At 38.9% G+C, this 13,563-nt stretch overlaps 1 protein-coding gene across 2 annotated transcripts in view; it reads right to left on the bottom strand.

The window, feature by feature from the left end:
• Window positions 1–562: 562 nt before the first annotated feature.
• The window catches only part of LOC103132516 (casein kinase I-like), an 18,627-nt gene continuing 5,626 nt past the window's right edge, over window positions 563–13,563 (bottom strand). The window contains exons 4-5 of one of the 2 annotated variants that reach the window (XM_007544321.2): window positions 12,853–12,965; window positions 563–1,237 (exon numbers count right to left, since the gene is read on the bottom strand). In XM_007544321.2, coding sequence (XP_007544383.1) covers window positions 1,230–1,237; window positions 12,853–12,965 — 121 coding nt within the window. In that variant the 3' untranslated portion in view covers window positions 563–1,229. Of the gene's footprint in view, window positions 1,238–12,816; window positions 12,966–13,563 lie in introns of both variants that reach the window. The other variant, XM_007544320.2, reaches the window with a different exon arrangement.

Here is a 13,563-nt window from a genome sequence, read left to right on the forward strand (position 1 = left end):
CCATCCTCCATTAAATCTTAGTCATATTTAATATTTTCAAATAATTTTATTAAATATTTTCTTCAATAGCTTCAAAGTCGTGTGCCCCACTGACTCAGTGTGAAACTGCTCCACTACACTGTATAGATGAGGCACATTTTTATTCCACTGCAGCTCATTTTTGGCTTTTTAGCTTTGTTTAATCAAAATTTAGTATTTTTCAGTAGCTTCTAGATCATGTGACCTATTGACTCAAAAATCAGTGTGAAATTGTTCTAGACTGTAGATGAGGCACACTCATTTTTATTCCCGTTTGAAACTGTTCTGAGCTGAGAAGTTGATTAGTCAAAAGATGCTTGTAAAATATTTGACTGTTGCTGTTGACATCACAGCTAATAACATTGGAAAAAGATTTTTCCTAAAAGTAGATAATCATAACAAAAACCCCTGAAGATATTTACCTCACCTTTACGAAGCTCCCCAAATCATACATAATGTGACTAAGCAGAATGGAAACAGATGATTTTCTTCCCTACAGAAATATTTCTTAAGTAAGTTCGGTTGTTGATAATAACCAACACAATAGAGTTAAGCAATGTTTTTATTGGCATTTCTGAAGACCATTTTACAACAGACTTAATAAATCATAGTTCTAGAGAAAGGGAGAGAGAAAAAGTATCCTACCAACTGTTGCTTTGCTTCTTATATCAACAAGCAAACTATTCACCATAGGAAAAAAAATCCAAAAGTTCTTTTTAACTCAACATCCAGGGTTGCGTCATTTAATCATTTAGGAACAAAAAGAACAGGTTTACATATTTTACCTTTTTTTTGGTAAAAGGAGGGATTGAAATTATTAAAGTAGTGAGAAAGGAGAGGATTTGTTACCTCAGACAAAAAACAAAAAAACAAAACCCAGATCAGCCGACTGTCTCACCCAGTCTCCAAAGGAATAAAGATCAATTAAAAGACATTGATAAATGGGGAGAGATGTATCTGATACGGGAAGAGGCAGCTACAGCCTCACTACCCTTATAAAATAATTAAAAAAGAAAACCCCATACATTTCCCAATTGGAATTTTATGATTTATACACATGAAAATATAGATAACACAAATGACAAAGCCTTGTGTAAATCTATACATTCCATTACATAGATATTGATGATGGAAGAGAAGACCGTCGTTTGTCCAGGAGAGATCAGGTTGTCCTGGTAACCAACAGCAGATCAGGTTAGGGAGGGGATGACTTAGAACCCTAGAGATGGACAGAAGAACAGACGGGCAGTATCTTCAATCAGTGGTCAGCAACTTGCTACAAAACCTGAAAAGCTGCAACTATTAGTTCACCTGAGGAATGAGGAACTTCAAGCAAAGAACACAAAGAAAATACATGATACAAAGCAGACCAGAGAATAGAAATGTCAAAGAAATTAGTCAGAAAGCAGCTTCTTAAGATCATAAGATTTTTAGCCTTTAAAACATCTAATTTAGATTTTATTTTTCTCTTGAGATGTGCAAATTTCAACTCCTACAAGCTTTTTAAAACAACAGTATGTAACTTTCACAAAAATATGTTTGGCACATTTGTTATCAGTGTCACCATGTCATGACAGTGTACTAGGAGACAGATAAGATGTGAAATTTCTACCTCCTCTCAGGGCTGATATTGCCCTTTGAAGAAATGAACCACTCAAAAACAACCAGAGCCAGGAGGGTCTTGGCGCTGTTAACTTCCAGAAAAAACAACAACAAAAAAAAAACATTTATCTGCTGTCAATGGTGGCTATCCTAACTTCTGTTTGTGCTTCTAAAACAGCTTGATGCATCTGTCCAACCGGATCAACTGGTTAGTCTATAGACTAACCAGTTGATCCCTAATGGGGATATTAGCCCCATTAGGGGCTATAGACTAATGGGACTGGATTAGCAGTTCAGCTAGTTGAATATTAACTAAAACCCTGTCAGTGAATATGATTTTTAAGGTTCTCATCAACGCATGAGAATCCATGCATGTATTCTGCATGGATTCTCTTTTCTCTTAAGCCAATTATTTTCATGGCTGTTTTATGAATATGGGCCGGCTTGTCACCGAGTTGAACAGCTAAGTTACCAAACCAAGCTGTGATCCCATATAATGCTTTCCAGTAATGCACAGTAAAAAACTGGCATTATGTTAGAACCCATGTTCATGGATGACCATACAGACTTACTATTCTTAAAAGGGCAAACAGTTAATGTCCATCTGAACCCCGAGGTATTTATAGAGTGACACTTGTTGAATGGCATTGTCCTTTATAATGACAAGCTCGTGGTCCGGGTGCAAGGCAGGGGATGATACACTGCCTTGTGGAACTCCAGCCAGCCTTTCTCAAGGCTCGGGTCTACATTTCAAGTTAATTGGGCTTTATGACGACAGGTTCAAGGCGGGTCTGGCTTGATCTAAACTCTTAGACATGGAAAACATCATCTATGTTGTATTAAGGGTTAGGGGTTATTTGTTCATGAAATAAGTATTTTTTTTAGTTTTTCCCTTTTCAGATTTTGCAAGTTGACATCAGGCATTTTGATGAAAACGAGGCAAAACCACGCTTTAGGAAAAAGGGGTTGTGGCCACAGACATCCAAGTTCATCACCCATGAACAAATCAAGAGAGTTCTGGAGCTTGTTAAGAACTACGATGAAGACCACACCACAAGCACCAGCAGGATGTTGCCAGGTCAACATCCTGCTAACAAGTATTGGCATGTGAAGTTACTGCCAACATGTGTTGGCACCAGAGTGGCATCTCTGCATGAAGTCTTGGTATGTATAAATACTTATTTTTATGAACAGTGAAATGCCAACAGACCTGATGTGGTTCTGGGTAGAACTCAGTGATGCAGAGCCCATTAGCTTTCAGCATTCATATGCCTGCTGGCTATCAACAAGCAGGCATATGTCAATTAAAAGATCAGGCCTTTCTGCTCCGATGAAGTAGAAGGCATTACATGACCAGCACTAAGAGCTACTGCACAGAAGAGGACGATGGTCTGACAGACTTTTTGTTAAAGTGAATTAAAATGAACATAATAATACCTGTGGTGTCAAGTTACAGCGTCTGTTTCTCTCCATAAGTCCACTAAAATCCAGTGTTCATGGACAACTCCACAACAAAGAGACAAAAGCTCACAGCTTTATTGGATAGCATCTAAAAAAATATATTTTTCTTACTAGATAAGCTCACAAGACAAAAGGTCTGTTTTGTTTTGAGAGCTTTTGTCTGTACACTTTCTCATGCACACATGTTGCCAATCAATGCTGAGCAGTGGGACTAATGCAATGTGATGAACAATCAAAAACACACGCAGGAAGACTTGTTACTACGGGAGGGCAATATGGACCAAAGTTTATCATAATACTTGGTGGGAGTAGTTAGGCCTGTTGTCAAAAGCAATAAATCAATCGGACGATAAAATAAAATGAGGGCGATAATATTCCATTCTTATTTGGTTTCGTCACGTCACGTCTCGTCTCTCTTTCTACCAAAGAGACTGGATGACAAAAAGCTTCACTCCGGTGTCTGGAGTTACTCCTGCCCTCTCGTTCCCTTGGAAAAGGCTAAACAGACGGGAAGTTAAACGCCTCAGTTTCCGCCACTTGGGCTGAACCCCACACACGGGTCATGATGGCGATGACAGGAACAAAAGTTGAAGAATTTTCAACTTCCTTGTGTGGCGTTGCTAGGCTGTGTGTGCACGTTGCTATGACAAAACTTTGTCGTTTTTTTAATCAAGCAATCAATTTTGTCTATAAACCAGCCTTCATGGTGGAGGCAGCTCACTTGAAACATAATAAAACATAATACAGTCTGCTGGTGCAAATACCAGAGTTGTGAAGTAAACTGCTAATGTCCCCAACATTAATATGATGCTGCCAGATCATATTAATGTTAGGGATTACTCACAATAGTCATCAGCAATGATTTATCATGGCATCTATAGTTAATTGTTATGTGATCAGAAGTTCTTAGTTCATAGAGTTTTAAGTTTGATCTTTTGTGTCAAAACATCTTGTACGTAGCATACATCAGTGTGAGACTGTGGGGGTGGGAACACCAACGCCTAAATCTTATTGATCAGTTTGCTTTTTTTTTTTTTATTTGGCGGCTTGGCGCTTTGTAAGCTAAAAATGAATGAGCAGAGTTACAACCTTGAGTAGTTCTAAGATTCAGCCTGAGGTTTTTACAGGTCGAGGTCGCCGGTTTATAAGCTCTTTTTGTGGTTTCGTGAATTGAGAAGCTGACAGGTCACAGTCTGGTTGACATCAGCAGATGTCAAAAAAAAAAACAAACAAACATCTGACAGATCACACAAAACTATCACTGCAAGAGCACAACCACCTCTCTAACTCACATCATGTGCACATAGCACAAACCTAAACCACAAAAGCAGCAGACTTTTTCTTTTTTAAACAAGCAATGCTAAATAATAAAGACATGACAGCAAAGCCTACCCATGTGATCCACGGAAAGAGGAGGATGTTGATTCCCAGGCTCAGGTAGTGTCAGACGTCCAGAGGAGAAGAAGGTGAAGCAACAATGTTTGCTTAATTTCTACTCTTTCGGGGAACATTTTGACTAGATTAAATAGTTTAACCCGCAGTCTGACACGCTCAGTAAGAGCAGCAGATGTCAGTCAACAGGTGACCCATCAGCTCTCCAGTTCGGTAACCGAGTCATTAACCGACAACCCGTCAGAAAAAAGCTCTGGTGGGATCCAGATGACCGCTCTAAGAACTCGTTCATTTTTCTTACAGAGAAAGTGCCAAGCCGACAAACAAACAAAAGCAATCTGACCAATAAGATTTAAGCTTTGGGTGCCCTTTGACCCCAACAGAATCACACAGATGTGCACTACGTACAATATCTTTTGACACAAAAGATCTTTTTTTTCTCCACAAGTTTGTTAATACTAAAGAGGGTTAAATAATAAAAATTCAAGAAATTATTTTCTTTTTTCACTTAAAGGATCTCGAGGTAAGCAGAGTGGGTGCAGCCGTACAGCCCTCTAATATCCTGCATGCATCTGCGCATAATTTTAAACTTTACCCTAGAAAAGGGTTTTATACATAAAGCAATTTATTTTAAACGTTTTTATAAATTACTTTTTAAAAAATTCTAAATATAAAAAGTTACTTCAATCTAAAAACCTTTAATTAAATAATTTTTTGGCAGTGCTCCCTAATGACAATGGCTATTTTTAGAACTTGCTCTGCGGGCGACGGACAATGTCCCCTCGGGGGACAGGGTGTCTGCGGACACCTTGTTATGACCACTGCTCTATGGCCATATCTTCATATGCATCACTCTGCTTTTTATAAAGTTCGACTTTAACACAGGACTGCACAGTGACACAGTTGGTAGAGCTGTTGCCTTGCAGCAAGAAGGTCCTGGGTTCAATTCCCGTGCTGGGGTCTTTCTGCATGGAGCTTGCATGTTCTCCCTGTGCATGGTGGGTTCTCTCTGGTACTCCAGCTTCTTCCCACAGTCCAAAACCAAGACTGTCAGGTTAACTGGCCTCTCTAAATTCTCCCTGGGTGTGTGTGCATGGTTGTTTGTCCTGTGTGTCTCTGTGTTGCCCTGCAACAGACTGCCGACCTGTCCAGGGTGACCACGCCTCTCACGTGGAATGTTAGCTGGAGAGGCAGCAGCAACCCTCCTGACCCACTAAGGGACAAGGGTGTTAGGAAATGGATGGACTTTAACACAAAACTCTGCATCTCCCACAATTCTAATGAAATTGATCACACAGTATTAGTTAATCTTCAAAGTTTGCTAAGAATCAGAGCTTATTTGTTTGAATAACACCAAATCAAACTCTGACACTAAGTGCTTTTAATGTTTTCTCCATTTATATTTCAACAGCATAAAAAATACATTATAAAGGAGAAGTAAGTTTCGTTATTTAATGTAATTTTCAGATCTTGAACTAAAGTTTACATTTTTGTTCATGTTTATAGAAAACAGAGACTCGGGTAACTCACACAGCCTCCGTGTTGTAGTCATCCTATTTGGCCACATGATGGTGCCAAACCCACCCCATCTGGGCCAGCATTTCTCTACAATCTGACTCGGTATGCTTCATGTGTGCATTTATAGCAACTTCTAAGCACTTTAAAAGGTTTAATCCACATGTAGGTTATTGTGGCTCACAAGCACATTTATAATTCCCCACCCACCAAATATATCTTAAAATAAGGCAGTCCTGCACCTCCAGGTCACTTAGGGGTGGATCTTTGCAGTTTCTTTTGTTGAAATGAGAGAGGAAAAAAATCCACCCGCTCAGTTTTTCTTCCTTCTCTGTCTTCACTGTGGGTGTGGCATGTTCTGCTTGGCGTCTCCCAAACATTTCTTCAAATCTGCAAACTTCATTACATGGTGAATCTGTTGTCATCTTGTAGCAGCATTGTTTTATATCCAAATCTACTGCTAGATTGCTCATTGAAGTGCTGTCTTTACCAGAATTGCTGGCGCTGCTAGATCAGATCTCCACCGGGATTCTGCCGTTAATAGCCACCGGTCAGCACTCTAGGATTAAGTAATACAACTCAATTGAAAAGGTAAAAATGATTTTTCGAGGTTTAATGAAAGCCAAATTATGGACAAAGGTCTGATATATGCTGTCAATTTGCATCGGTTAGATTTTGTGGTGTTTTGGCACTTTTTGTATTCAAGCTAAAATGGCAATGAAGTAAAGTCAATTGAACAGAATGTAGCTACACTTTTGGCTAAAATTAATATTGCGCAGTGTATTTTTTCCCTCTCTTTCTCTCCCTCTGCTTGAGTATTTCGAAAGACTTGATAATGATCTTATTTTTGATAATTCGTTATTCACATTTTTGTCACCGATTCTGTTCATTACTTTTATGAACAGAATTTCTAGGTGCGGCTGAGGTGTTGAGGGGATCCGTTTTAATGGCCTTAGGATCGAATTTCTGCTTTTTGTGGATGATGTGGTGCTATTGGCTTCATCATGTCATGATCTGCAGCTCTCGCTGGAGCGGTTTGCAGCCGAGTGTGAAACGGCCGGGATGAGGATCAGTGCCTCCAAATCCGAGGCCGGAAAAGGGTAGAGTGCCTTCTCTGGGTCAGGGAGGGTGTCCTGCCCCAAGTGGAGGAGTTTAAGTATCTCGGGATCTTGTTCACGAATGAGGGAAGAAAGAAGCGGGAGATCGACAGGCGGATTGGTGCAACGTCTGGCATGAAGCGGGCGCTGGAGGAAGTGCGTCTTGTGGATCTGTGTGTGTAAAAGCAAATGTTCTGCAACTATGTGTCGACTGTTGGACTTTGGCCCAACCATGTTGGCTCCTTGACTCAGCTAATTCATCTCTGATGAAGTGGTAAGTTAATTTTCTTTTTCTGAAAACCAACTTCCCTTAAATTTGAGCAGCTTTGACGGCTCCAGGATGACACTGTGCTAAACTTCAGTTTGTTAGATCTTTCATGTCCACAGCCATCACCATCTATAAGAACTCTGAAGAATTTTGAATAAATATGAGTTACAACATTTATTTTCTCTCTTTACATGTGTAATTGCTGATGAATGTTACCTAGTAATCAGGTAATTACTATGGAATTTTCTACATGGGTAGGACACAGGATCATCAATACTTTCAGGAGGATTAAGAGAAACTGAAGTTCCACCACATTCGATCCAACTCTACTCTAGTATTGTTTCTAGCTTTGTGGAACAGTTTGTTGAGTCTTTGTAAAGGCCTCTTACCAGTGTCAAGTTATACCACTGTTTTAAAAAGCAATAGTTTCAAAACAATCATTTTTGGTCATATTGCTCCTACAGTTTAAAGTCACTTTAATAAAATGTCAGTCTACCTAAGGACTTCCCTTCCCTTTCATGTTCCAGCAAACTAGCTGAGCTGGTCACTTTGTTTTGAAAGTAAAGTTGACATGCTAAAAGTCTAAAGAAGTATATCTGTTAACCAAAGTGCAGGCTGGCTAACTAAACTGGCCACAATGTCAGTGGCAACACCCGACCATATACTCCGGTGACTTCAGGCCCATATCCCATCCAATAATGACATCAGTAGCACAGGTAGAAAGAGATATGCAAATTCCAACTCTAATGAGGTGAACAGGACGAGCTAAATGAGGACCACAAGTGCTTACTTGTACAACAAATGATTTCTGTATTTGTTAATGGCATTGTTAAATACAGTATAGACATCAAGAAAATAGGTTAAATAGTCCAGTTTGTTTTAACACTACTTAGTTTTGAGAGGAAATGTTAAAAAAGAAAGAGCAGAATTAGAGGGTTGAGATCAGATCAAATCTGTAAGCATTAGCTCAATGTCATTGATGAGAAAGCCCATTGATCAACCCCAATATAAAAACAACATAAGGGAACAAAGTTAGTAGTCAAATTCCCCAAGGACGTCTTTGCTTCTGCAAGGCAGACCAATTGTACCATTTTTTCCTAGACACTTTTGGTAGGGTTTTTGGTGCTTCAACAAATTAGGTCTTGACCAAAATAATGAAAAATGTGTTTCCAATTTGGCAAAATTATTATTAGTTATATACCACCTGGCCCAAAAAAGTCAGTATTTGGATTTATTTAAGCATGTAGGAGCATGCCATAGGAAAACTACTGCATTAATTTATGCTTTGACTGATAGCATTTAACTTAACTAAAATAATGTTTTCACTAACTTCATTAGTTTTCAAAGCAGATTAGGAATACAACAGTACGTCTTAGTAGCTTTTCTGCCAGTCATGCAGAAAAGCTACTTTTATAAGTTGTACATTAAAATCAGACATTTCTAAATACTGCATACAGTGACCCCTCGCTATAACGTGGTTCACCTTTCGCGGTCTCGCTGCTTCGCGGATTTTTTTTGTGCAGTTTTTTTCACAGTGCATTTTGTCCTGCGTCCTGATTGGCTAAACAGTCTCCGAGCTCCTTCGCTACCTGTGTGCCAATAACGTTACGGTATTTAAATATAAATAACACAGAACGGCCATTCAGGAGATGAAAGCTGAAACTTTGAATGCCTGCTGAAAAAACTGTGGCCAGAGGCAGCAAAACCCGACCAGAGGCTCGGTTGGCAAGATCCATCGCTCTGCCGTAGATACAGCTGTGAATCTCTGGGGCAGCTTGGAGGAGACGCTTTAATGACACGACTCAGGATCACATTAAGGCCCGATTGATGAACACACATATCCGCTGATCTGAAAGCAAGTTTTGTTCTTTGGTTTCGATGTAGAGTACTTAATTATGCTGTGTAATAATTGTAAAAAAATAAAGGTAACTACTTTGTGGATTTCACTAATCGCGGGTTACTTTCAGAACGCAACCCCCAAGAAAAACAAGGGATCACTGTATATCGGTCCAAGTTGACTTGAACTGCAAAGTACTTGCATTCTGTACTGCATGGTTTTACAGTCAAACTATATAACTACACTGCAGCTTAGATGTTATTTGCATAGTGTTAAACTATGCAGAGTTAAATACTCTGCAATGTTCAAATGTTTGCATACTCTGCAAAATTCAGCTTTTATAATAAGCAATAATAAATCATTTTAAAATGTTAGTATTAATGGATAGAACTGTTATCTTTAAGAAACCAACTGCTTGGTCTCATGTTTCACACACTGGACAAACAGAATCCAAAGCAGAGGTTCTGAGAACTTTTGGAATGGACAATTAAAATGTACTCATGGCTCCAAAGTTAACAAGTCTACATGGAAATGAATATGGCATTACAGTTACAATTAAATTAGAATGGCATTGTAGGGTTTCATTTATCCTCTTCAATAATTCAATTCAGAAAGCGAAACTCAGCTTACACACAGAATGATCAGAACTTTATTTCTAGTTATTTTTTAAGAATATGGCTTAGAGCTAAAGAAAACCAAAATTCAGTTTTAGGGAAAATCTGAATATTATATCCCACCAGTTAAAAAAAAGTTACAAGGAATTTTATGACCTCACAATCAGTAAAAAACTGCTGACTTGATGGTTGTCCAACAGACAACCATTCACACCCTCCACAAGGAGGTTAAGCCTTAATATATTTTCAATAAAATAGCTGGTTGTAGACAGGATAATGGGACGTCGACCGGAAGAAAAAGTGAGATTGAAAAAGTTAAATGAATAAGCCTAGGATTGTGGTGCTCAGGCCATTCACGAGTTTTGGGTGAGATTCCAAGGTATCTCACCCAGGTCGAGTCAAGAGTTATGTCACATAGATATACCCAGCACATGGGTTACAACTATCTAGATGGAACAAAGATTCAAAGATTACTTTTCAAATAAAAGTTTGCAATTCATAAGGAAATCAAGGTCCCATAATCTGGAGGATGAGTGAAGAAGCACAGAATACACAATGCTTCAAGTTCTATGTGCAGTTCCAACAATTGGCGAGGATTTGTTAAGCCATGTCATCTGCTGATTTTGGTTGACTGCGTTTTATAAAGCCCTAAGTCAGCATAGTCCTCTATAAGAATATTTCAGAGCACTTCGTGCAACGACCCTCTTAGAAGTTTTATAGAAATCCTGATGTCAGAATTCACTCAGAGCCTGAGTGTTTCCTCTTCACTGTTGCTACATGTATGTTCAAAATGAGGGACTGCTGCAATATGAATGACACACTGTGTATACAGTATACAGTGATACATGCTCATCCAGAGGCATGGATGCTCAAAGTCAAGGTAATCTGCTGGGTATCCTTAGAATTTCTAAATTAATAAAATTGGAAAGTCCTTGATAACTAGGATCACTGGGGAGGCTCTGATCAGGTTTTCTGCTACCAATTCCGATTATCTATGAGGGTCGATCACTGCTGTTCACCAATCATTGCCGATCGTCTGGACTGGCTGTTAATTTTTTTGCGTTAGGTATAAATGTTACTTTGTGATCTGGTATAGTTAAAAAAAATCATCTGGTAATAAATTCACCTGATTTAAACATAAAACATGCAAAATACTTGCAGGCACAATGCAGCAGGTATTCAGTTAAAAGGACAACTGATAAACCTGCAATCAGTAAAATAATATTTAACAGTAAGGCTCTTAGCCTAAATTATACACGAGTCAAATAAATCTCACAACACTGCCTATATCAAATAATGTAATGTAAAAAAGGAAACATCAAAATAAACAATCCTGAGTTACTAAATCAAAATTTCCTGAGAGCACGACTAGCTGATTAATGCTGGTTCTGATTGGCTGTTTCTGACCAAGCAGAGTGAATCTGCAGAATGCAAGGAGGCGGCAGAGGAGATCGATGTTATTTTCAGAGATCATCTGTCTTATGTTAGGACACAGCGAAAGTTTTAATATATATTTAAAATCTTTTGTTTGTTTAATTACATGCTGCAGCTTTAAGCAGATGTTCAATGGGAGAATTCACTGTCTGGTGAAGCAGAAACGGTACTCCGGATGTGAAATATCCGGAGCGGTGGTTCAACAGCAAAAGCAGAACCAGCGTCTTACACAGCCAGCTCTTTGGCTTAAATTATTTTTCGGTTCATTTGTTTAGTTTTATGACCATCATGCCCTTCCAGGTGAGTGTTGGTAGTTGTGCATTGCTTTGCCTGCTGTCTGATCACTCTGGATATCTGTTTTTCCTGCAGAGAACCTCGATTTAGCCAAACTCCGTCAAGTGCTTGTTTTTTAAATGTCATATTAGATTCATCGTGTTGATGCAATTTGATGTGCTTCACACTTGAGGTAATTTTCCGTCGCAACACCCAAACTTCCCCATTCTCTCTGAGCGTTATAGTTCCTCACCACACCGCTTAGGATTTGTTGCCGCGTGCTTTGCAGTGTGAAGGAAAGAGGAGACAAGCTGCATACGTAGGCTGCGGATTGAGATACAGGTGATCGGTTTTGGTGACTGGCAACATGAGACAGTGATTGGCGATCAACGGTCATACAGTTTTTCACGGAAATCGGCCAATTATGATCGGTGGCCAATCAATCAGCACACCTCTACTGCAGATGTATGTACCAACTATACAAATTGAACTGATTTTCATTTTAGGACTTGCAGGGCTTGACAACTGCCCATACTGCTACAAGTACCCTAATACCTGCTCTGAAGATTATGTTATTAACAGTGCTTGGTGGGCCAGCAAACCTGTCTAACTTGAACACAATCGAGAACTTATGAGCTTTTGTCAAGGGGAAGATAAGAAACCAGAGCCCACAATGTTGCTGAATTTTGGATTTTCATTAGCTGTCAATTTTAATCATAAAATGGCCTTCAATAATCAAACCATGCAATCATTTTGTTTAATATTTCTATGCAGTACTTCCAGTTTCAGAATAGAATTACCAAAACAAGATTTTCATCTATTGAGCGATGCTTATTGAGTCCATTTGTTTAAGGTCACAGTGAATACAAGCTGTACTCAAACTAATCAAAATGAAAGACTTTGTCCAGGCAAAACTGAGCTTTTCTATAGCAATCTTGTTCCTGAAGTCACAATATTTTAAAAATAATTTCTTCCACTCAAAACACCACTAACGATCCAAAATGTAATAATTAGTAGCTCCTATTTTTTCCCACTGTAATGCGTTTCCAGAAGGAGTATTTTTAGGATTCATAAAACAATTACTTCTCCATGCAAAACTAAAATATTAAACTCACTATATGCTATTTAAAAGTAAATGGCACCCAGACATATGACTTTTTTGAGCCAGGCAGTGTATGTTCAAAAGAATAATGGGGGTATGTGTTACTTACTTAAACAATATTTACTTTTCTACATAAAAAACTTCAATGAATATATGAGCAATTGGTGTCGGTAAAAAACGTCACTTGGCTGTTTGCTACTAACCTTTCAAGTTAGGCTTGGATTTGTCAGTTTGCTTGCCTGTGGGGGTTTGTGCCTGCTGGCCCTGGCCCCCTGAAGAGGCCCCTTGTTGTGCTGCTTTCTGTTTCAGCATGGTCCAGTCAAATGTGTAGTCATACTGGTGATTCAGAGTCCTAGGTCAAAATAGAAAAACATCAAATTATCAACATTTCTTCCAATAATTATTTATGTCCAGCAGACTGAAGCCCTAGCGAAACTCTATGAATGAAAAGCTCTTCAAGTCTTGTTTCATGTTTGAAAACCCAAGTATGTTACTGTAAGAATTATTTTTTCTCTGACATATGGTTTACACCCAGTTTAAAACTTGTATAGAACATACTTTCTGTATGCCATTTCTTCAATGGTCTGATTTAATCCATTGTTACATTGTGTGACATAATGAAAATACACAAACTCGGATCCTGCAGGGGCCCCTGCAGGATGCGAGTAGTCCTTAACATTAATATGATCAGGCAGCATGTAATCGTATATATGCAAATGCATTATTGTTATAAAGGTTGAGCCAACAAGATGTATGTCTGTATCAAACAAGTTGCCGTCTGTGTTACTCTGTACCCATGAAGTAGCTCCTAGCCTCAAAAAGGTTGGTGACCCCTGGTCTAAAGTGTTTTTGGGGTGTAAAACAGCCGAGTAGTGGCTGGAGCAACAAGCACCCGTTGATCGATCGGCCACCGATCATAATCGGCCGACTTCCGTGAAAAAGTGTATGAT

Source organism: Poecilia formosa, unplaced genomic scaffold, assembly GCF_000485575.1.
Source record: "Poecilia formosa unplaced genomic scaffold, Poecilia_formosa-5.1.2 Scaffold1100, whole genome shotgun sequence".
Taxonomy (NCBI): Eukaryota; Metazoa; Chordata; class Actinopteri; order Cyprinodontiformes; family Poeciliidae; genus Poecilia; species Poecilia formosa.